General features: G+C 40.3%; 3 protein-coding genes and 1 long non-coding RNA gene across 9 annotated transcripts in view; 2 read left to right on the forward strand and 2 right to left on the reverse strand.

Annotated features, from left to right (window-relative positions):
- dnm2a (dynamin 2a) overlaps positions 1-12957 on the forward strand; it is a 30884-nt gene extending 17927 nt beyond the window's left edge. For 3 of the 6 annotated variants that reach the window (XM_008416074.3, XM_008416077.3, XM_008416080.3), the window contains 9 exons: positions 569-620; positions 1459-1470; positions 4372-4482; positions 6868-6977; positions 7104-7215; positions 7395-7559; positions 8015-8238; positions 8343-8594; positions 8905-11178. In XM_008416074.3, the coding sequence (XP_008414296.2) occupies positions 569-620; positions 1459-1470; positions 4372-4482; positions 6868-6977; positions 7104-7215; positions 7395-7559; positions 8015-8238; positions 8343-8594; positions 8905-8977 (1111 nt within the window). In that variant the 3' untranslated portion in view covers positions 8978-11178. Of the gene's footprint in view, positions 1-568; positions 621-1458; positions 1471-4371; positions 4483-6867; positions 6978-7103; positions 7216-7394; positions 7560-8014; positions 8239-8342; positions 8595-8904; positions 11179-12286 lie in introns of those variants that run through there. The other 3 variants (XM_008416078.3, XM_008416081.3, XM_081610082.1) reach the window with 2 other exon arrangements.
- On the reverse strand, positions 4495-5262 carry LOC145552578 (uncharacterized). The gene is made up of 2 exons (XR_014088668.1): positions 5056-5262; positions 4495-4780 (listed from the first exon to the last, which is right to left on the reverse strand). It is a non-coding gene; the product is annotated as an uncharacterized LOC145552578 (long non-coding RNA).
- A 403-nt stretch (positions 12958-13360) lies between the features above and the next one.
- LOC103468780 (transmembrane emp24 domain-containing protein 1) lies at positions 13361-16516 on the reverse strand. Its single transcript, XM_008416082.3, has 4 exons — positions 15702-16516; positions 14821-14918; positions 14539-14725; positions 13361-14458 (listed from the first exon to the last, which is right to left on the reverse strand). The coding sequence occupies exons 1-4, from the start codon at positions 15873-15875 to the stop codon at positions 14240-14242; spliced, it is 678 nt and encodes a 225-aa protein (XP_008414304.1). The 5' UTR covers positions 15876-16516; the 3' UTR covers positions 13361-14239.
- A 2254-nt stretch (positions 16517-18770) lies between these two features.
- Positions 18771-21971, forward strand: tnfsf14a (TNF superfamily member 14a). Its single transcript, XM_008416072.3, has 4 exons — positions 18771-19600; positions 20944-20977; positions 21067-21138; positions 21240-21971. The coding sequence occupies exons 1-4, from the start codon at positions 19373-19375 to the stop codon at positions 21632-21634; spliced, it is 729 nt and encodes a 242-aa protein (XP_008414294.2). The 5' UTR covers positions 18771-19372; the 3' UTR covers positions 21635-21971.
- Positions 21972-23297: the final 1326 nt, after the last annotated feature.

The raw sequence follows: 23297 nt of genomic DNA on the forward strand, positions 1-23297 counted from the left end.
TTGACAATACTTCATAGGTTCACTGTGTTGATATTAATCAGGCTAGTTTGCTTGGCTAATCGAGCACAGTGACACCACAAAGTCTGCTGGGTGGTCTTCACCTTGACTGTGTCGACCAAAACATAATGTGTTTATTTTGAAAAAAATGTTTCATAACATTCATAGTTTCACAGAAACGGAATTTTGTGGTTCTCCGTAAGTGTAAGCAATAATTATTATAATTGATGAAAACAAATGCTAGAAATGTCACTCTGGGTTCAACAAAGACATGAGTTTCGCTTTTGAATAATTGAAATAAGTGAACTTCTTGGTATTGTAATTTATTAAAATGCACCTGCACAAATATTTAAAGCCTTTTAAAAAGTCTGTCTAACTTTGTGTTTTTGTTGTGAAATAAATAATTTGGACTTCTTTAAAAGCTGATGGTTGATTTCCTTTTACGAATGAAAGCCAGAAGAATAAAAACAGGAAGTAACCATAGTGTTACTTAAAAATGCAGTGTCAGACATGAATAGGAACTGTACAAATGTTTCCATCATCATTATCTGTCTTTCTTTGTGTGCGACAGCGCTCAGCAGAGGAACATTGCTACAAACAAAAAGAGGGCAGTACCCAACCAGGTACGTTTTGATTTGTCCTTTTCTCGGATGCCAGGTTTAATCATCTTTTCACAGACACATTCTATTACATAACCTAATTAATCAAATTGTCAACAAGCCACAGCCAATAATCAGTTTCTTCCTCTGGTAATATTATCACCCAGTCTTTTGTAGTCCTTATGTTGATCTGTTTAATGTTTTAAAGCTGATATTTGTCTGTTATTTAATGGTTTTATAACAACTCGTTGATCTCTTTGAACTTTTTGACGACGATGGTTTAAAGGGAGAGCTGTGTTAGATAGTATGAGGAAGACCCCGTTCCCTGCTTTCTGACACAAGCTTGTCTCTTCAGGATCGACATTGATTTTCTGCATGCGGTCCGGGCATGTTACATTAGCACAGCCATGATTAATAACTGAATGATGTTTGTTTTGCCTTCCCATTAACTTCCAAGCATCTTTGGGCTCATTAAAATTCAAGATGTGCATGAATATCACAACAATCATCTGAGCAACAATTGTGACATAACCAAATTGTGATATATCTTGAAGTAATTTTAATTGCATGTAATTCTTTTGCTGTCTCTCTTTCTCTCTCTCTCCCTTTCTCTGTCCTTTTTTCATCCTCTTCTCTGGCTGCCTCTTGGATTTCCTGTTTTCTTGATCCTGTTTGCTCCCTTAAACACTTTTTTCCCCCTCTCTCTTCTACAATTCTTACTTTTCATTCACTTCCACCTCTTCATTCCTCCTCACTTCTGCCTATTTTCCACTGTCCTCTTCTTTGATTTCCAATTTGTTTTTGGCTTTGATTTTTACACTACCCCTCTGCTTTAACCCCACTTCCCTTCCTATTACTGCAGGGTGAGATTCTGGTAAGTACCCCGCATTAAACCACACCCTGCCAGGGGCAGCAGGGGTAGGCCATGCAGAAGAACTGAGGCCGTGTCAGTAAAGGTCAGCCAGTTCAGTTAGCGTCGAGCACAAACTCCTCAGAGATACTTGAATGAACGTCGGCTCCTGTGTAAATAAAAAGGCGATGTCGTCACTTTAATGAAATGTTTCACCCTTCTGCAGCTTGCCGGGCTAGGCGAGGCCCAGGAAGAGAAGGTAGAGTCTCCAGACTTACAAAAGCGTCACCAGTTGTAATTCCAACTGCGGTGCACAGCTACCAGTAATTTGGACTAACACTTGACTTATTTAAACTTGTAATGTTTTTTTCTTTAAGAAGGCAGTAATTGCCAGTAATTCTACTAACGATGCTCAAGTGTAAATTTTGAAAAGGCTCTTAATTTATTGTTGTAGTACGCTACAATCCTACGTTCTCTCTACTGAGGACGAGAGAGAGGATGAAGAACCCTGCAGCCTGTAATTGCGGAGGTGTCAGTTCCTCTGTCACTTGGTGTTTACCTCTGCTGCTGCCTCATGCATGGTGATCCAAATGTTTGCCTTGTGAGAACCGTCCTGAAGGTCACTGGGGGAATAACGGGACCAATCAAATCAGCGACATACCTAAAAAGTGTTTGTTTTTTTTATTTGAAAAAATATTACTTTCTTTTCTTTTATGTAAAAGTCCTAAAATTCTACTAACATGATCAAATGTCTGATGATAATTTCTCATCTCATCCAATCCAATCTGTTTTTTAATTAATCTGGTGACTTGTCATGGCTTTGGGGTGTATGCTAATGGCTAATAGAAAATAAATCCTCGTCAACATTCCTTTGTTTTATTTTGTAAAGTTTTATCAAGGCAAACTTCATGTTTATACACAATACATACAAAAAGTCCACACACCCCTAAAAAATTGCAAAGTTTTTGTAATGCAAAGAAATGAGACTAACAAATCATTTTAGAACTTTTTTCCACCTTTAATGCAACAGATTAGCTCAATTGGAGAAAAAATGTTTATTCTTTTAGGGGGGAATAATAATAATGTGTTGTCTTAAGAGTGTGTACCCTTAAATACGGCATTAGATACCTTTACTTCCCTAATGAAAAGTCTGTCTCAGAGCGTTATGCTGCTACCACCATGCACCACTATGTGTACGATGCATTTTTGGTGATGTGCAGTTTTCGCTCCAGATACTCTTGCTTTTTTGGTGAAACACGGGTTTTAACTGACCAGATACACATTTCCCTACTTGATTTTGGAAAACCCAAGTCGTGTTTTCACAGAACTTAGCCGCTAGGTTTGGAAAACATTTCCGCCTTGCCACCTGATGACTTTCTTTAACTGTTCTAAGATGTATTGAAAGCTGTTTGTGCCCTACTGCCTCAACTGACTCTTCATAACAATGAGGAACTTTGCAGATTTATTGTTGACTTGCTAATGAAATTTTAGGAAGAGAAAGGGGGGGAAGTACAACTCAACTTGTATGTCAGGTTAAGCAGAGGCTGTTGAAACGATGGCAGGGTTGGTTGATTAGGACCCCGCTATATATTAAGTTATGAGGGTGTACACACTTATGCAAACACAATATTTTACCACTTCACAAAAGATGTATTTTTCTTTCAGTTTTGCATCACAATAAAAGCGGGGGAAAAAAACAAACTAAAATGATTTATTTTGGTCCCATTTTCTTCCATATCTCAAAAGCTTTTAATATAAAACTTGGAGCTTTTATATGTCCCCCGCACATGCTTATGTTGTTGATCTCAGATGTCGTCTGTCAGCTTTAACTAACCAATAAATCAGCAGCATTTATGCAGAACATTCAATATAAACATTTGTAAAAGGAAACCAGAGCATCTATGACTCCCCTATATATCTTACACAGGCTGACTGTAACACACAGGAAACAATATTTACAACTGACTGGACTTGAACTTCTTTTTTTTTTCCATTTCTGTAAAGCTTGAGTCATTTCTCTCCAGGAACTCTGTTACCTCCTCTCCCATATTGATATTGGCACTTTTACGCCAAATAAATAAGCTCCTTCTCTGCCTCCACCATCTCCCACTGAAGTTGTTTTCTGAATGGAGAGAAATTGTACAACCGAAGTCTGAAGAAGGATTTGACATGAACCCAACACATTACCCCCTTGCTTTTTTTCAAAACGTACTTCCTGATATTGTAGTAGAAGTGCATGGGAGTCGTTAGAAGAGCTTTTAAAACTAAGTAACTTTTGTCTAAAATAACCCGCTACAGTTAGCTGTTTCTGTCTCGTCCTCCTTCGCTCAACATGTAACCAGCCGCTGTTTAGATTTGTGTTCATCTGAAAACGCAGCATTTGTCGACTCAACTAACACACTCGTTCTGAATGCTTCTGAAGGAAAGCTGTCTAACATTTTCTCTGTGTAATCGAGCACCTCTGATCCTCTCTGATTAACTTCTCACGCCGCCGTCAACCTTTCACATTTGCCCCTAAATTGGGGCGAGCATGCCCTGGAAAGCACCTCACTTTCTTGGTTTGATTCATTTTCTTTTGAGTAAAGCAGAACAAGGCTTTCATTTCTGTTCAGTAACTTCAGTCTGGATATTTTTAACGTCTAACTGCCCATTCTAAGATGCACATTTTACTATCCTCTGATTATTCCGTCCTTTTTTGTGCTTCTGTCGTAGGAAGTCTTAACTAACACTAAAATCACATTTAAATAACATTTAAATTAAAAAGTAAACAAAGCTAGTGTTTAACCAGGCAGGTAAGTCAGTGTTTAAATCAGTAATTCATCTTTTTTTTTTTAAATCTTTCTTTCAGAAAAGCTTAACTGTTTCTATTGTTTCCCCATCTCCCTGCAATCCTTATCTCCTCCACACGATCCTTTCATTGTGCAGGTAATCAGGAAAGGCTGGCTAACCCTCAACATCAGCATCATGAAAGGAGGCTCCAAGGAATACTGGTTCGTGCTGACGGCCGAATCTCTGTCCTGGTACAAAGATGAGGAGGTGAGAGGAACCGCTGCATCAATCACTTCTTTAATGCGACAGAAACGGGTACAAATCGGTTAAATTGCAGCAAACGGTGACGATGTTACAAACTGTGTATGTCCTTTATGGAGGTTTGTTGTCATCGGAGGCGAGGAGCTGTGTGCATCCCAGCCTGGCCTAACCAATGTGCAGACTACTGTTCAGCTGTAGCCGTTAGGAACAGGTAGTCTGAACACTGGGCAGGCTGGGTGGGGGGTGAAAAGGACTGAGAGGAAGGACCCAGAGGTCATTGCGTCTGTAGGTCGCTACACGAGGGCTGTAGGACAGAGGACAAATAGCTTAAATATTATCTACTAGTCATACATAGAATAAAATGGCATAAATGACAACTGCTTATCGTACAGAATAAAGCATAGAGCATACACATTGAGACGCTGCTTCAGTATGAATCAGTGAAAACTGCTTTTTAAGATCTTAAGCAAGCAGCAATTTTGAGCATCAATCGGTAAAGAAGCGAAAGAAATGTTAGAGAAAGTTTTTAAAACTATTTTTGCCTTAAATTCAAAGTTGTCATTGTTGTTGCTTACTCACCACTCGCTCACTCTCCAGCCTTCGTTGTCTTCTTCCATCAAAAACGCAATCTAAAAAAAAATTAAAAAACGGATTCAAATTAAAAAGTGAAACAACTGTCTCTTTGTCTTCGACTTCTCTTCCTTTCACTGGCTTTCTTGCGGAAAAGCTTGGATAATGAGCGGGCTACGATGGTGTAGGCAAACTGACGTGGCAGCCAAGCTGAAATGTTCCAGCCGGGATCTGACTTTGGAATTTGCAGGAAATCGTACTGGGTTACGGGGGCCGGAGGGGAGGGGGTGATTGTGTGTACAAGTGTGTAGGCGCTTGTCCTCACAACTCCCGCTGGGTGTTTGGGAAGTCGGACTCAACTCCACAAGTGTCTTTATGATCGCACTCTGTGTTCACTTTATGCCTTTGTCCGGCTCTTTCCGCCACATGTGCGTTTGGTTCCTTCTGCACATGAAACTAAGGATTTACTCCGATGTGAGTGGATGTGTGGCGAGGGAGGGGGATTGTGCAGATCTTTTGAGTGATGTAACTTTTGGGCCTGCGCCACTCTGTGTTAGTGCAGATGTAAATGCTTCCAGATGTCTCTGCTCAGCAGTGAAAGCTGGCACCCCCACCCCGTCCCCCTAGAAACTCCTCCTTTTCCTCCTCCTCATCTTCATCATGCATTTCTCCATCTCGCGGGCCTGAGGGTGGTCCACACTCAGGAAATGAATTTTTTCATGTCTGCGCATTGGTGACTCTGTAATACAGCTGGTTTACTTTTTTTTAATGGTACTATTACATTGAATATGTTATGGTTTAAATGCATTGTATGCATCCAGATCATTTAAATGCTTATTTTTAAATCATAAGAAGCCGAACGGAATAAAAGAAAATTCATTAAAAATAGAAAAAAATAATAATATTAATATATATATATATATATATATATATTTTTTTTTTGCTATGCTTTTTCTATTTGTTTAAATTTGAAGGTCATATCTACTTGGACACAATTTTTAGAAATCCTTCAGGGACTTCTAAATCTAATCTTCTGAAACATGACGAATGGTAATTTCCACGTTTAGATGTACAATGTTACCAATAATGAGGTGGCTGTGGAAATATGTGCATCTGCCCAGCAGTTCTATAACCGGCATGCACATCTTTCCACAGTTATGGGATCGTTGAGGAGACCAGGGGAGGATGCAGGAAAACGGAGACATGTGATGAATTAATAATACATTCATGTGTTTGTAATTACATGATCTAAGCTTGTGCATAAATACCTTTTACAGCAATGGCTTGCTTCCTACACATTACGTGGGTAGAAGAAAACATGATTTTAGAGACCAGATGCATCTGGTTTTGATTTACTCTTTATTCCAAGTCAATATGTTTGTTACCTGAGAATTTTTTTTATTCAAAATACATCTCGTATTTGATCTGCTAACAATTCCTTTGGCACCATGATCTACTTTAATTCCAAGTAGGATAGGCATGAACTGGATTCTGGGAAGACCTCATTATTATCAAATGTCTATAAAGACCTTGATGAGTGACTTTGTTGTGGAAGAAATGGACTGGCATTCATATATTCCTAACTACAGCACAGTTTAATACCTTTAGGATAAATTAAAGCGTCGACTGTGAGCCAGACCTTCTCGTCCAACATCAGTGTCTGACCACTCAGATCTGCTTCTGGAAGAATGAAACAAATCCACGTGAACACACTCCTAAAGCTTTTGGAAAACCTGTCAAAATGCCTGCACGTGTGTCTGTAAAGTTGTTTTTTATAGTTTGCATCGTATTTAGTGACATTTGTTCTTCATCTTATTTAAGGAAAAAGAGAAGAAGTACATGTTGCCTCTGGACAACCTGAAGCTCAGAGACGTGGAGAAAGGCTTTATGTCCACAAAGCACATCTTTGCAATCTTCAACACTGAACAGAGGTCGGCACATTAGTTTACCCCAGCGGATGCACATCAATATTATCCTATTGATTTCTGTTCTCTTGCGTGGCGTAATGTTGGATATGGCCTACAGGAAAACTTTATTGTTTTTGTTTGTCTGAACAGAAACGTCTACAAGGATCATCGACAAATAGAGCTGGCCTGTGACTCGCAGGAAGATGTTGACAGCTGGAAGGCGTCCTTCCTCAGGGCCGGAGTTTATCCTGAAAAAGACCAGGTACAAAAGACCGTAAAATGAAAGTAGATTGGTACTTTTATTTTATGTTATGTAAACAAGGTTGTAAAATACTAATTGTTTTTAAGACTGTTTGTGGTCATTTCTCTTCAAATGATGCCTTTATATAGTATTCCAACCCTCCTTTCTTTTTTATAATGGTTTTTTTGTTTTTGGCTAAGGTGGAGAACGAAGAGACGGCACCCACAGACACGTTCTCCATGGATCCTCAGTTGGAGCGGCAGGTGGAAACCATCCGCAACCTGGTGGACTCGTACATCGGCATCATCAACAAATCCATCAGAGACCTCGTGCCCAAGACCATCATGCACCTCATGATCAACAATGTGAGCGGAGCCGGGAGAACCTGCCGCAGGCGAAGGGCGTTATGTCTCATGAGTGGCTCAGCCAGTTGGCAAAAGACAAACTCTTATCCTGATCCATTTAATTGACAAAATAATCACACAAACTAAAAATAACTAGGAAAAGAAAACAATATGTACTGCAGCTCTGAGAAATTGCCCTAGAAGTTTAGTTTTTCTGATTCAGAGTGGTAAGGAAAGCTGTGAAATAAAACCCTTCGTCCACTCATAATGCTCACATCATAGTAGCTATGGGAGCAAAGGCGTCCCTATTGTAACACATCTACAATATAAGAGCTTTTCTCACTATTACTGCTTCCATAAACACATTCAGTTTCAACTTCTAGTTCCTCATTCCAGATAATTCAATAAATATTTTCTCTTTTGGGTTCTGTTGCTCCTGTGAAAATAAGCTCTCGTCACTGTGACGCTCCTTCCAGGCGAAGGATTTCATCCACTCGGAGCTGCTGGCTTATCTTTACTCATCGGGGGACCAGAACAGCCTGATGGAGGAGTCGGCTGACCAGGCCCAGCGCAGGGACGAGATGCTGCGCATGTATCACGCCCTCAAGGAGGCGCTGCACATCATCGGCGACATCACCACCAACACCATCTCCACGCCGGTTCCACCGCCTGTAAACGACAACTGGCTCCAGGATTCCAGGTAGTTCAGAAATGTTGTTTTTACCAAACAGTTTTTATTTTGGCCTCAAATGACTTTACTATTTTTAGCGTTGGCTACGTTTAAAAAATATGCATCCGTTGCAGCCCAACCCCTCAGCGAAGACCACCTCCTTCGTCATCCCAGGCCCCCAACCGTCCTCCCGCTGTTCGGGGCCCGACTCCAGGACCCCCCATGAACCCCACCCCAGCCTTTAATCCCTCCCCAGCGTTTGGTGCCCCTCCGATCCCCTCCCGCCCCGTCCCACCCGCCGGTGCCTTCAACAGCAGCCAGGATCCGTTCAGCGCTCCACCACAGATCCCCTCCCGGCCGGCCCGCGTCCCACCTGGCGTTCCCAGGTAAGACTTTGATCAAAGCCACAGTAATCGCTAATCTCGTTGCACTTCATTTCTAACATTTTATCACCAACATCTAATGAGCATGTCTTTCTAAAGTTGGAGACATCTAGTATCGTTTCCCCTCCATCCCCCACTCCACCCTTTTCCTCCACCTTTATCGCGTTCCTTTGAACTCATTCTTGTCTTTTTATTGTTGGTTTCTTCTTCCTCTCTACCTCTTGTTTCTTCTCTCTTTGGGTTGTTTGGTTTCATCGCTGTCTCTTTGTGAGCATGTCTCACACCTTGTCTGTATCTTCTCTCCCCGTTGCAGCCGAAGACCCCCTGGTGCCCCGTCTCACCGGCCCACCATTATTCGTCCTGCAGAGCCTTCCCTGCTAGACTAGACCTGTGGCCAAGCCCACCTTAGCATGCTTTTTTTTTCTTTTCTTTTTTTTTGTTCCTGGATGTGTGTCTGCACACTGTTGGCCTGGAATGGAGGGGGTCACCGGGAGGGGATGACTTAGTGATGTGTTAGATTACAAGCAATGTTAATAAGCTGCTAATACTTTCTATTTACATGCACAAGAGGCAAAAAAAACAACAAAAAAAAACATTTTATCACTTAGATTTTCCATTTGCCTGCCATGTCTTGCAAACTAAAACCCTTTAGCAAACATTTCAAATCTTCTTTTAAATGTTTTGTTTTTTTATTCAACTGGTTCTCAGCCACATGCTACATATAGTCTCATATAATCTGGTACAGGGTGTCTTCCCTCCTCTCCTCCTCCACTCCCTCCATTTTTAGCCCCAGATACTCTGTGTATAGAATACATTATTGTTGATGTTTTACTGGTTTTTTTTCACATCCCGACTCATTTCATACTGAAAACAGTTACTTACCATGATGTCTACGGCGGTGTCAGTTATAAACAATTTGTTCTTGTGTCGTTTTCATTTGAGTGACTGTCTTTCCTGATGAGCATTATAAATGTAGCTTTAAAATTAAGTTCAGAGTCGACTCACGAGATGCAAGAGATCCATAATTGTTCCGCCTCCGTTTCTTCATGTAGAAAAGATTATTTTAATTGCTCTTCCGTATAGAAAATATTATTTTCGCTTTAGTCCAAGCACTTCTAGCCACTGAGCCTTTGCAAGAAACCACTTGTAACATGGATGCTGTAGTCTGGACACTATGCATGCCCCACACCTCCAGGAGAGGGAGACAGACTGTCTGCTCTTTCAGAAATGTTAGTTTGATTAATAATCCTTCTTTTCTCTTCTTAATCCCGTTGAGATTTTGGTGAGGTTGAGTCTAATTCCTAGATTAGCTGACACAAAAAGAGCAGATTTCTCTGAAAGAGGATTGGATTCGGAGCTGCAGGGTGTTGAGATGAGAATCTGAGTCACAGAGCAGGAAGATGTCTAGTTTCTCCTTAAGAAAATGTATTTAGTATTATTATTATTATTACAGTTATCGGTTCTGCTTTCAGGCGTCAGGTATATTGTAAATAGCTGGCCTTTACAGAAGAGATGTCTCATTTTCTCACAGGGTTCATATAAATAAATAAATATTAGGCATAATCATCCCAGGAAATGTAAACACCAGTCTTAACAGTAAAAAAAAAAAAAAAAAAAGACTGTCATTTCATTAAATTTTTTTTAACCTCATTTTTCTAAAAATAATCTTTCAGCTCCTTTTATTTATAACCTGGGCATTTGTTCTTTTTCTTGGTTTTTGGACACACTTCTAGTAGCTCCATTCAGCTTCCATCTTACCCAATTCCTTAACTTTTGCTCCATTTGTTTCAATTCTGCTGCAGCGACGGGTTTCAGGATTTGTTGGGAGTGTTACTGGGTCTCTTCATACACAGCTGTGATTATATGCTGAGAAATATCTGATTGCTTTTTAAGGGTTTGTTCTTTTTTATATATATATATATAATTTAAATCTTCTTTTTTTTCTTTCTTGATCTTCAGGTGTGGGGTGGGGAATGGTTTGAGTTGGGAGTGAGAATGGGAAACTTAGATTTTCTTCTCATTTTGGTCATTTGTGGTGATGTGTTGGTGGTTGGGGTTTTGGTGAATAAGTGCAGGAGCTGCCAAGAACACGGAGAAAAAAAATTACACAACCACTAAAAGATTGAAGAAAATCATTTTTATAAATCCCAAATTACTGTCTTAAAACAGGATGTTTACTTTGTGCCTGTTTTCTTTTCTCCTGGTCTTGCTTTCAGTGACAGAGCCTGAAAACCTAAAACAAAATCGGCATCGGATCCTAAGAATAATTACCATGATAGATTTCAAAAAATAAAATAAAAAATACGAGGTTCCCACATGCCTGTCACTCCAGCTTGTCCATGAGAAGACTGTAAAATCTACATGAACATGTAGGAATACTCTGTGTATCATCCATCCGTATTTCCCTCCCCTCTCTGAATCAGCAGAAAGGGGTTGGAAACCATCCCAAACATCTTTCTTTTTTTGTTTTGCAAACCCTTATGAAGTGCCTCTGTAGCAATTAATGGATTTTTAATAAACATCATGACCTGATTTAGAAAGAAAAGTAAATAAAGAGGTGTGTACAATAAAGGGACTGATTTTGGTGGTTGGTGTCTTCTTGTGTCCTGTGTGATCTGCTGTTTCTGTCACATATAGAGAACCTTTTTTAGTTTTCTGCTCTTCTTCATGAACCTAACAAATGCACTTTCAGTTTCTTCTTTTGTTCCTACAAGTAGGTTAGTGATCTTTACCTCCATACTTGTTCCGTCATGCACAAATATTTGCATCACCATAAAAGTCAAATTAAATATGTTCCTCTAGGTCACATCCGATCGTTTATTTGTATTTTGTTTCCATACATGCAGATTCACTGCAAAACTGCATCACTGTAGGAAAGAGAATAAAGGAAGATCAGGCGGCAAACGGTCTGCTTTTCTCCGCAAACTCAAACATTTTTTTATAGAAACTGAAAAATTATTGATCCCATTTAATCCCACAGTAGTATTTGGAAAATGTTCTGGATATTCTTGTAAATATCCTAGCTTTACCTAGGTATGTTTTAATGGCAAAACTAAGGCTTTGAATTAACCAACAAACAGCCAAAGAGGCAAACAGTTTTCCTTAACCTAACTTGTCTCTATAACGCTTTCCATTTTGAAACATTTCAGGCTATTTTCAATAAGGCTGTTTGGTTTCTGGACATTTTTCAGTGTTTTGTCCTCCAATCAAACTTGTAATTCTGACTTTGCTCAGATTTTGATGGAGGAATGCTACGATCAGCATGCACATGTGTTGCCCTTGTCCTTCAATAAGAACCATCTGCGTTTTTTTTTTTTTCCAGAAAGAATGACCTCAATGTTTAAACTCCACTTAGCTATTTTTTTAACACACCCCTTTAAACACTGATTTAGTTACCCAGAATGCAACAGTCATGTCCTGACTTTTGGATTTTGAGACCTACTAAGTTTGTTGCAATATAGCAATGTATTTTCAGTTATTGGTCTGTTTTTTGTCATGTGGTTGAAAGCTTAGCAGAATATGAGGGGGCGAAAAAATTACTTTTCACTTTGATCCATGGCCATTTGTAGGGCAAGTTTCAGTATTGTGTAAATATCCAGTTGATGTTAGCTTCTTTGTGGATGACCTGCAAAACCATTTCTTTACTGCATCTCACACGGGCAACACACTAACGTGGGCTGATTGTTCCTGAACAGGCGACCCCCACCGGCTCCCCGTGGAAAACACTGGTGACCCCAAACCAGCAGGCGTTGAACATGAACTTGAAGAATTTTGGCAAAGGAGACACAGAGGAGCTGCATGTTTTATGTCCTTTAGGTCCGAAACATCGAGCCGCATCACAAGACGCTGCGTTTTGACATTTTGAGCTGCTGGAGCCACTTCAGGGGCAATGAACTGTAACAAATCTATTTTACCATTTAGTTCATGTTGGGAGTAGGTTTGAATATTATATAAAAATTGAACATGTCATGTACTAAAAATTTGAGATCTGCAGGAAGATCTGTTTATTGAACCTTTATTATCAGATAATGGTAAAACCAAGAGGTGAACAAAAGGCCATTTTTTTTATACCGTTTGTTTTTTTTCTAAAGCCAAAACAGTCTTGTCCAAGAAACTGGCTGTTACGTTTGAAAATAATTATCAGGACATCAGGACCCTGGTTAGTTAAAGACATAAAACAAAAGACGGCCATCTTTGTGAAGATTTAACTTCCCAGTGTTATGTTTTGATGTTAAACAGATTTTTTTCCTTTTTTTTTTTTTTACCAAGCTATGATCCAATAAGGGTAATATTTGGAAATGATTTCTCTGAAGGTATGAAATATCAAGACTGTTAATTGTATTTAATAAAATAACATTGGAGCAAATTATGGCTTTCTAGATTCACTTCACAATATTCACAAATATCAATACATTAGGGCTGTTATGATTGAATTGTATTGTCTAAGTATATTTGATCATCAGTTTATCTCAGCACTTCAAATTCATGAATTTGTTAGACGTTTTACTTTCTCTTTGGTGTGATTATTATGACTTGAAGCGATTGTGTAACCTACACACTCATTTCAGAGAGACTGATGACTAAACAAGTGGTTGTTGCTGTATCCAAACCTATTAATGGAAAAAATGAGTGGAAGGAAGAAGTGCGGTTAAAAGAAACACTCATGAATTTATGGGAGACCGAAGAGTCATCAGCTCTAAGCTTCAAATATCACCGCCCTGACTTATTTAGGACACGACTTTCAGCTTTCTCAGTTTTTATTAGCCGCTTGTGAACCGGTGATGTCAGTGGCTTAAGGTGAAAACCAACTGGACTGTTATGATACACATTTAATTTCACATTTCATCTGAAAATTGCAGTCCCAGAGTGGAGGAAAATTTGAGAGAATCAAAGCTGTTGATGATTTAGGAAGTGATGTCACCTGCCGCTGCTGGTCCACTGAGTTTTCTCATATCCAAAGTCCGCACAGGAATCTGACAGTACATTTTACAACAGTTCATTCTTTCCCCATCTTCTACCTCCAGGGAGATACTTGTTTTATTTGGCACCTGATTAAAGTATCAGGCCTCCTTTAACGATTATGTTATCACGATGTTTTATTGGTCAGCAAGCTAAAACGGGCCAGCGAAAATGAAGATAGCTAAGAGATTTGGCATTAAAAAATAAAATCAAACCTTGAAAAATTAAACATTAATGGTGCCAGTGTTTCTCTGAAACACTGGCACTTTAGCTCCATTGCAAGCTGGCCTGACAAAATCCTTGGAGAATACAGGCTGATTCATCACTTCCACACAACATGGCAGTGACTCACGAAAAAACCTCAACTAAGCATCGAGTCTGAGCTCTGAGGCAGTCAGACTTATACGTAGGCTGATATTTCTGTATTTTGTTAAGCCTGTGTCATTGGTCATTACCTGTGAGCCACAGTAACCAAATCGACAGAAATTATTTGCTCAAAATGCAGCACAGACCTTCCTAAAATATGAGTTTCACTTAATAACTGAATTTCTCAAATTACCGGCATCTCTAAATCATGGATCTGTAGATTAATAACATGATGCAATGGAATATCAATACAAAATTTACAAAATAAAAAGTTCTCTTTGTCATATCCTGTGAGGGATAAAAGTAATGTGCCGGTTCTGTCATCAAGTGCAGACCCGCTTGGTGTTATCAAAGAGACGTCTCAGGGTGTAAATCTGAGTGACGGCCACACCGAGCATCACCATCAGGTTCAGACAGGACCAGAAGGACACTCGCCACAGGTTGTCCTCTAACAAGTAGCGGTCCCTGGCCTCGAAGGCCCGCAGCACGGTCTGGACCTGGCGGGTCTTCTCCAGGTGCCGGTACACTGAGTCCATTGTTCTCTGAAACGGAAAGATTAAAAGACAGGCGGCGTCAGTGGGAGGCAGCAACTTGCAAGACGCAAGGAGTTTCCCCTTCTCACCCTGATTTCTTCTATTCTGTAGTCCGCCACGCTTTCAGTCACGATGAAGTCCATCCACTCCTCTTGGCCTCCAGATGTGTTGCCTTGGCTGTTAATTATGACTTTGAAAAACACCATCTTCTCAGACATCTTGCTGAAGCTGTTGTCAAAGCATAACCGGTAATCTCCAAATTCTGTATAATCCAACCTGACAGAAAAGACACAATGTGTGACAACAGTGAGACGTTGTTGGTAACCTCGGTTTTAGCTTCAGATCAGCAGGAAAGCATCAGGAACACCCACATATGGATGCCGTCAGATGTCCTGAACTCAGAGACCACCCGCTGACCGCTGGGTGAGATCAAGGCAAACCCAACATCCAGACCGGATCCTGCGATAACCTTAAAAAAAAAAGAAAAAGTCAGATATCCAGAGTCATCCTCACATTTTAACCCATGCATCTGCTCAAGCTTGCCTCATGGTATCTTTGGAACTGCTACCTGAAATTCAAATGAACGGCGTGATAACAAACCAAATAACACAAAGCGGCCGAAGCTTTCTCAGGTTATAAAGTATCAGGTTTCAGTCTGACAAAAACTGATGGTCACATTAGTTTCCCATGATGATTCATGACTTTGGAGGTTCATGTAGATGCTCAGCCAATGCTGCTTCTACCCCCAGAGAGTCTGCGGCCTCCAGAGGGTGCAGCATCAACATGCTAACAGCGATGTCATTTTTTTAATCTGTGTTTTAAACCATCAAGAAAAACAATTCAGGGTTAAACAGTCAAACTTGGTCTTTCTCGCTTTATGAGAGAATAGTGTGCATTTAGGCTGTCATGATTTTGTGAATAGAAATAGCTGGGCTTCTTCTCTGAGTTTGGTTGTACATGAAGGATTCTTAGCTAGATATTAGACTAGATTAATCAGCCACATTGCCAGATGTCCTAATGTTTTGCTAATCCCTAACAATGAGAAATGTGTTTTCTGTCCTGCCCCATTATTGTCCATGTGCCTTTAAAACTTTCAGCGGTTTTCTTATCTCTCTGATAACAAGGCCAAAGTCCAAACTGCTCACTCGATTGCTTGCAAACTTTTAAAAAATTCAGCTAAAAAGATATCCTAAACAAAACAGTTAAATATCAGCAAAAGGTGCACCAAAGTTCCTCTTCATGTTGTTTTTACCTGGTATTCTATCTCCATGGTGTCACCTGTCGTGGTAGTTTGGTAAAAACACTCTGTGCCGCCTGTGGGTAGCATAAATGTAAACTCCATGTTTTGGTTTGGCCCCATATCCAAAGCCAGCCCCACAGTCAGAGTCAGACATCCCATCAGATAGAGCTGGGCATACGAAGTCATCGCTGAACGGTCCAGGAAATAAAGTGGCTCCACTTCCACCAGAACCTGGGTAATTTCTCCTGTGCACAATAAGCCAAAAGCACTGAATGTGTGTAATTACTTCCTGTCATACTCCGGTGGTTGAACAATAGTCTGTCAGACAGAGCTTGAGTCCTGAGTCAAAGCTGAGTCAGTGGAGCCACTATCTGTGGATCAGAAGCACTCTGCGGTCTGGACTTCACACTCAGACGACGTGTGCACCTGCAGTGCAATAAAAGCCATGAAAACAGCATGTTGATTTAGTTTTTCCTCTATTTATAGATTATTATTTGTATCAGTTTCGTTTTGCAGCGGAGATGAAAAACTGTGTGCAATAATACACACGTATTGCGCCATGACCTGACCAAACGAGGTCAGAGGTAAACGCTTAGGCGTTGAGAGGTCGCTGTGAGTTATCAGGGTTTAAACCCAGGCTTTATTTTTAGCTGTGATGACACATTTATTAATGAATCAAGCACTGACGCCTGTCGGAATAATATTTATGGTATATAAAAAAACAAGTAATTAATTTTTTTTTTTTTGCAGTGTTCTCATTTCCATTTAGTAAACGGCGACCACTTCAGAAAGTTTTGTAAGGGGTCATTTGGGGGCAATGCATAGCTCTCGCTGTTAGTTCTGCACATCTGAACTGTACAGGCCCACATATTTCTTTCAGCCCACAACACACACAAATGAACATAAACTCATAAATTAAATAAATGTTCAAAACTCCTTGTGAGTTTTGACGAGGATAAGTAAAAGTGAAACCAAGTATTTACTGACACTGTATGAAAGGACATTTATTTTCTTGATGTCTGATTTTAATTCTGGATGTTTAAAATAATTTCTGTTTGTTAAATGAGAGGGGAAAAAAAATAGCTTTCATAAAATTCAAAACTTGCCATACATTTCATTTGTGCTAACCTACGTATCTGAAACTTCTGTTTTGGGTAATTTTGGTAAATAGTTTTTCAGCACAACTGGTATAACTGAGTCATGCTTAGGTCCAATAAGCTTCATCAAACCACAGGACATGTTGTCAAAACAAAGTCTTTGCCACTGAGTGCATTTGGAAACTGAAATCTGGCTTTTTATGTTGCTTTTGAAGTAATGGCTTCTTCCTCTCCGGGTGACCTTTCAGCCTCAAACTTGTTTCACTTTGGATAACGACAGTTTTCGCTAGCCTCAGCCAAAACATCTCCTTTAGCTTTTGTCTTTTGTTTAGTTTATCGGATTTCTCACCAAACCTCCTTCCTAACCACCATGGTTTGGAATGAGAGTACTACATATATAACAGATGAATGTGTCTCCGTCAGCCTTGTGGAAATTGTAGCCCAAGGATGAATCAGACTCATTAACACTTCTCTTCCTGGTATCTCAGCTGAGATACCACAATAAAAATAGAAATACTCCATATTGTTTATTCCAGCAGTTTACTGGAAATGTGTTGCAGTGAGAAGCTCGTGGAAGGAAACCCAAAAGGTTTTACTAAGAAAATGTATGTACATTAAAAAAAAACTTTAAAAGATTTGTCACATTTAGGAAACAGGAATAATTTGGGAAGAAAATGTTTTTATTGGGTGTGAGTATTTGGTTTCAACAGCATTCACGGGCTGTCATGAATCAGTTTGTTTTGGAGGAAGTGAATATCAGATTACACCTGCAGACCTTTAACTAAAGCCACATGTGGCATCCACACTTGTCTAAGTTAGTTTAGATGTGTTCCCTCTTAAATACGTAGGGTGCATCGCCACAACGCAGTCAAAACTGGTGATCTGTCTGCTGATCTACATACTCTTTACAGAGACTTGAGAAATGTTCTACGTCTAGGACACATTTTACCAAGCTACAGCTTTCTTTTGGCAAACTAAGAAATTATAAATGATATTTATTTATTCATTTTTACAGAAAACGATGTCCCTCCCCCCTCAAAAAAAAAAGGAAACATATGGTGTGCATTTTTCCCTCTTTACTCTGAAATCTCTAAACAGAAAATCCTTTGCAAACATGAGGACATTTTAACATGTCCCCACATCCTTTTATGAGGAAGTGGTCAGCAACCAAAGAGCAGCTCAAAAGAAAATGTTGTGGACGTGTTCGTGGTGTAGAAGAGAGAACCTCTTGAAAACATGAACCTCACTGGTCTGCACGGTGATATAAAACCTTTGGAATGAATTTGGTTCTCTGGTTCAACATCAGTGTTTGACCTCTTGGTGGAATGTACAAATATACAGAAATAATTTGGAAACCACTAGGGGGGGACCCAGGAGAAAAAGTTTGGGAACCACTGCTTTAGGCAATGCAGTATTTTGGCCACACTGAAAAGAAGTCTATTTGAAGGAGTCAAGAAGAAAGTTTCTGCCCATAATGAGAGTCTGTATTGCAGAAGTGATATAATAAAACCAAAAAGTGCCAATCAACTTTTAACCCTGCCTCACATAAACTTGATGAGGAACACAAGGAAACCCACACAGAAGACAGGAAACTAAAGCAGATGTTAAATAGACACGTTCTCCGCTGCAGACCGTTCAGGAACCATTTGAGGTCAGAAAAAAAGACCATTGTGCAGCGAGTTGTTCAATGTGATCAGTAGAGGCTATTCAACTGGACTGGAAGGTCACAAAATCTACAAAATAAGAAAAAAGTTCAAGAGTAAAGGGTCAGTTTGACAATTTCTAACTATATTGTATCAAACCTTTCATATAGACTTAGTCACTGATTGTTTTACCTGTAAAACAAAACATTTTAATCTTGCTTTTTGCTTGGACAAATTGTAAAACCGGACTGAGTCGTTCCCTACGAACAGCGAAACAAAACCTGCCAGAGAAGCACAATCAACATTTTAAAAGATAAAGACTTTTGGAAGTATAAATAGGGCTGTTTCCCCTTAAGTATTGCAGCTTTCAAAACATACAGAAATGTTTTGGTGGTTATACCAAAACTGTGCGACCACACTGTATTTCCTCTGAACAATGATGAGAATGAGAAGAGGCTAAAAGATTGGGATCTTAAACTTGACTCTGGGCACAAATGTTGCTACTTAAATGTGAAGACAAGCCGCAAAGAGAGAGTACAGATGAGAGGAAGTGTGAACGACATAGCTCTTGCAGTGAAGTGGGAGGGTGTGAAACGGGGTTAAAATGCACATTGTCTGAGCTCCTCTTCATTTACATGGTCGTCTAACTTCAGCCTTTATAATCTAAACTTAGAAGCAACCTTTATTTAAAGTTTCCTTTTGATGAGTACAGTAAAAGTGGAGCTTTTGCCAGATTTCACAGGTGCTGTGGTGATACATCATAAGATTCATGCTGCTGTCTGTTTCTGACTACTCATGAGACATCTCCAGTTGGACCAACCAGAAGTGAGCCCACCCATTTTTTGCAATCTTGTTGCACCTCGCCGCCTCTCCACTGTAGTTTGGTCTCTTCAGCCCCTCGGAAACGGCAGCTCTGACCGCCGGAGGATCATTCCTGTCTGAGATGTTTTTCAACTTCAAAAGCGGCGTGGGGGGGATGTCTCACGACGGCGTTCCCTCTGCGTTTGTAGTGGACACCCATGCCACCCGGCCGGCCGTGCCGCCTCGCCTGGGCAAGCAGAAGAAGCAAAGCGGGGCGGCGCAGACTCTGCTGTTCATCCTGGTGGCCCTGGCACTGCTCGGCGTGTTCTTTGAAGCTGTCTTCATCTATCGCCTCTACCAATCTGAATATGTGAGTGTCACGTAAAGAATGGTGTAATATCAGTCTGTGATTTGTGTGTCTTTGTGTGTGTGTGTGTGTGTGAGAGATTCACAGTACATTTTCTGTTCCATTACCTTTACCTTTTCACCCCACTGGTAGAATCTCACTTTCATGATAAGAATTTAATCATCTTTACTACCAATTCTCACTTTCAGTATTATTTTCATGTTTCGAATGTTTTCTCCCACTTTTTTCATTGTCTCAGCTATTTTACTTTTTTTTTTCTTTATAGATGTGTTTAGTTTTCCATGAATCATGAGTGCATCATGGGTCTATATTTAAACTTGTTAAAGTATGCTTACTATAAATGCTGGAAATAAGCTGAATAATTAAACTCTGTGTAGGAAAGGACTCAGTGAGGTGGACTGATAAATCTAGATCGCAAACTTAGTGTAAATGTAGATTCAAATTCAAAGCATAATCAAAAGATATGGTTATATTTAACAGTTTTTTTTTTCATGCACATGTTAATAAGAGCCGATTGATATCTGAGAGAAAATTCATCTGCTTTTCCACCTAACTGGATTTCCAACGTGGAAACTTCAGTCTTTCTGCTTTCCACGACGAGACGTTCCTTTTCTTAACGTCTCCCTTCATAACATTCATGTGTGGGGCTCTTGAGACTGAGGCGTGAGTAAAAATGAAGGTCTCTTGTGACAGAAACCACACTCACATTTACTCAGATCATGTGCATGAAAGTCCCTCACCCCCCTCACATCCCACTCCAATAAGTGCTGAGCTTGCATTTATTTTACGGTAAAGAGGAACAGAGTGGACCACAGATGGAGAAATCCGCCGGTTTATACAGAACTCCTCTGACGTCTTTTGGAGTCGGACACACATGCATACGCTCTTTGCCCTCACCTCAGACTGCGGACAGTGAAGACTCTGTGTTTGGCTTCCTATGAAATCCCGCAGCTGTCTGAGGGCCGCAGCAGTCACGGGTTTTGGATTTAGGAGAAATATTAATTCACTTTCTGTGGGTCGGCACATCATACATGCTGCAAAAATTAGAGACAGCATAGACAAGGAAATGGTCTATTTCCTGCGTCGAGATTATGATCTACCTTAGATGCATTATGTACAAACCTTACCCAAAACCCTTACAATGATTGCTTAACACAAAACAAATGCTAGCATATGCTTAAAAAAAAAAAAAACTACTGCCTTAGATTTAACACCTTCCACATCCCAGTGCAGCCTCATGTGCACCAGCGGTCATGCATCTGTGTTTGATTGCATGCCAAGAAAGCATGCATGCACGCAGATCAAAGCTAAACCACCTGAATGTCCTTTTGTGTTTACTGTTGCAGGCCCCCTCAGGTTCCGCCTCAATGCAAATCGACGGTATGTCTCAGCATTTTCTGTTTCACATAATATAAGGTCTTGAGGTCTATTCTTCTGACCGGGAAACAATGTGTCTTACCGTCACACAGGAAGCCCTCCGCCGGATACTACAGACCCCGAGGGTCGGCTTCTTCCATCCAAACCGGTTGCGCATCTCACAGGTGAAACCAGCAAATTTGGACCTTCTTCTAATGAAATGTTCGATTTTTCAAACCAAGAACAAAAACGTTTCTCTAAACATTGCTCGTGTTTTGTTCATTAGACGGCCAAGACGTCCATCACGACTCACACGTCATGGCATGGAGCGAGATCGCAGAGCCTCTCCTCTATGAAATGACATACGAAGACAAAAAACTCATCATCCAGAAAGAGGGATACTACTACATCTATTCCAAGGTCTACTTCTCACTAGGTGGTGCTTTTTACCATTCTGTGGAGATGCAAACTAAAAAGTATGCCGGAACCGGCATCCCCCTCCTGCAGGCCAGAGAGTATTCGTCAAAGAAAGACAAAGGAGCCCAGAGTTATTCCAACAGTTTCCTAGCCGGGGTGTTTTACCTGTCCCAAAATGATGCTATCTATGTAAATGTCAGCAGCACGACACAGATCATCAGATACAAATCTTATGAGAATGTGTTTGGTGCATTTATGATATAGATATCAGACCGACAGGCGATTAAAAAAGAGAGTTTACAACTCTTCTCAGGGACATTTTGTCTTTTTATACCTGATCGAAAGGCATTGTAAAAGCAAAAGTGTTGAAGACGTTTTTATCTACTTCAAATCAAAACTTCGAAAGCTGATTAAAGATTTAACTGTTGTGTTGCTAAATTTTATTTACTAACATAAACAAGGATGGTGCACTTTTTATTTTATTTTACCGCTTCAAAAAATGATGATTATTTATTTATTCCTTTCGTATATATAACTGTGTTAACAGTGCTGTGTTTATACAAAAACAAAATGCAATAAAGTCTATATTGAACAAATAAAAGTTTGTCTTTCTGCAGTTGAATTCATTTCCTGTCATATCAGGCGAGGCTGAGCAAAAGGCAGAAATGGTCTCAGTAATAGAAAATGTGTCACCCACTCTCTCCAACCACAAAGTGTACATATTGGGTTTTTTGTTATCACCACTTCAACACGTTAACCTAAAATGCCATCAGCAGCTGAACGTTTTCTGGTGAAAAGTGCAGAAGTAAAATTTGAAAAAACAAATTAGCTTCGATCCAGGTTTTTATTATTTTATTTTTTTGGGGGGGTTTGGGGGGTTGTGTGCGTCCAGTTTATGCTCTTTGCTCAAAAACTGGATGCGTTCTTGTTGACTGTAAACTTCCAAATGAGCAATTTCAATTCATGACTTGATGACAAATTCGCTTACTTGGTTTGTACAAACAAAAAAAAAAAGAAAGCCCCATCCCTCTTTGAAGTGCATTTTTTAGCTCTTCATATCTCTCAGTCACTCTTACTCTTTCCCTTCATTTGTGACGGTTCGCAGAAGCCTTATGAAAACACCCACTGACTTGTGTATTTGTAAACTGAGGAGGAAGTGGTGGTGGGGGCCGCTGGGGAGGGGAGAGGAGCGGGGCAGAGAGGAGGGAGGGGCGGGGTTGTCAGTAGCAGAATGCCTGACTCACTTTCCAACCCCAGACCTGGAGCACGGTGGCTGATAAAGACGCACTGTCGCAGACTGAGTGTGTATCTACGCGAGAGAACGATGGTGGGCGTGAGCCTCAAATTAATTTCCCCTCAGCCGCTCTGTGTGGATTTATGTTTTGTTGAAATCAGAAAAGCACTTCCCATCACTTCCCTTCCAGACCCTGACTGGAGAGAAAGGTGCCAAACCCGATCCGACCAGTTAACAACTCATGTGTGTGCGCGCGCGTGTGTGTGTGTGTGTGTGTGTGTGTGTGTGCGTGCGCGCGTGTGTTTGGCCCTTACCGATGCTTCTGCACTGTCGTCTTGTGTGTTCTGTCGTCTTGTGTGTTCAAGAATGAGTCATCATGTTCCAGCGCTGACTGTCCTGTGAGGTGTGCGGCTCTAGTGTCTCAAAGGAGGGGGTGATGTGCTGTGCGGTTTGCATTCATGCCACATCATCATTAAACTCTCAACCAGATCTGACTTTTACAGAGAATTTGCGTGGGACGAGATTTCTCTGTCTGCAGTTATATTCTGAATCAATGAAACTATCTTATTGTTTTTTTTAATTTTTTATTTTTTCCATCTGTGAAGCCTAATTGTGAAGTCAGACTCAGGTACGCTGATGAAATGCTTTTTTTTTTTTTTTTTTTTACAGGCTACATTGAAGCAAGGTCAAACA

This window comes from Poecilia reticulata, chromosome 8 (genome assembly GCF_904066995.2).
Source record: "Poecilia reticulata chromosome 8, P_reticulata-male-v2, whole genome shotgun sequence".
Classification (NCBI taxonomy): domain Eukaryota; kingdom Metazoa; phylum Chordata; class Actinopteri; order Cyprinodontiformes; family Poeciliidae; genus Poecilia; species Poecilia reticulata.

Excerpts from the sequence above, each read along its gene's own strand:
- tnfsf14a (XM_008416072.3), top strand. The coding sequence starts at position 19,373 with ATGTTTTTCAACTTCAAAAGCGGCGTGGGGGGGATGTCTCACGACGGC. Across the intron at positions 19,601-20,943 it reads GCCTCTACCAATCTGAATAT|GCCCCCTCAGGTTCCGCCTC; the intron begins GTGAGTGTCACG and ends TTACTGTTGCAG. Across the intron at positions 20,978-21,066 it reads CGCCTCAATGCAAATCGACG|GAAGCCCTCCGCCGGATACT; the intron begins GTATGTCTCAGC and ends ACCGTCACACAG.
- LOC103468780 (XM_008416082.3), bottom strand. The coding sequence starts at position 15,875 with ATGACTTCGTATGCCCAGCTCTATCTGATGGGATGTCTGACTCTGACT. Across the intron at positions 14,726-14,820 it reads ACATCTGACGGCATCCATAT|GTTGGATTATACAGAATTTG; the intron begins GTGGGTGTTCCT and ends CTTTTCTGTCAG. Across the intron at positions 14,459-14,538 it reads ACAGAATAGAAGAAATCAGG|AGAACAATGGACTCAGTGTA; the intron begins GTGAGAAGGGGA and ends TTTCCGTTTCAG.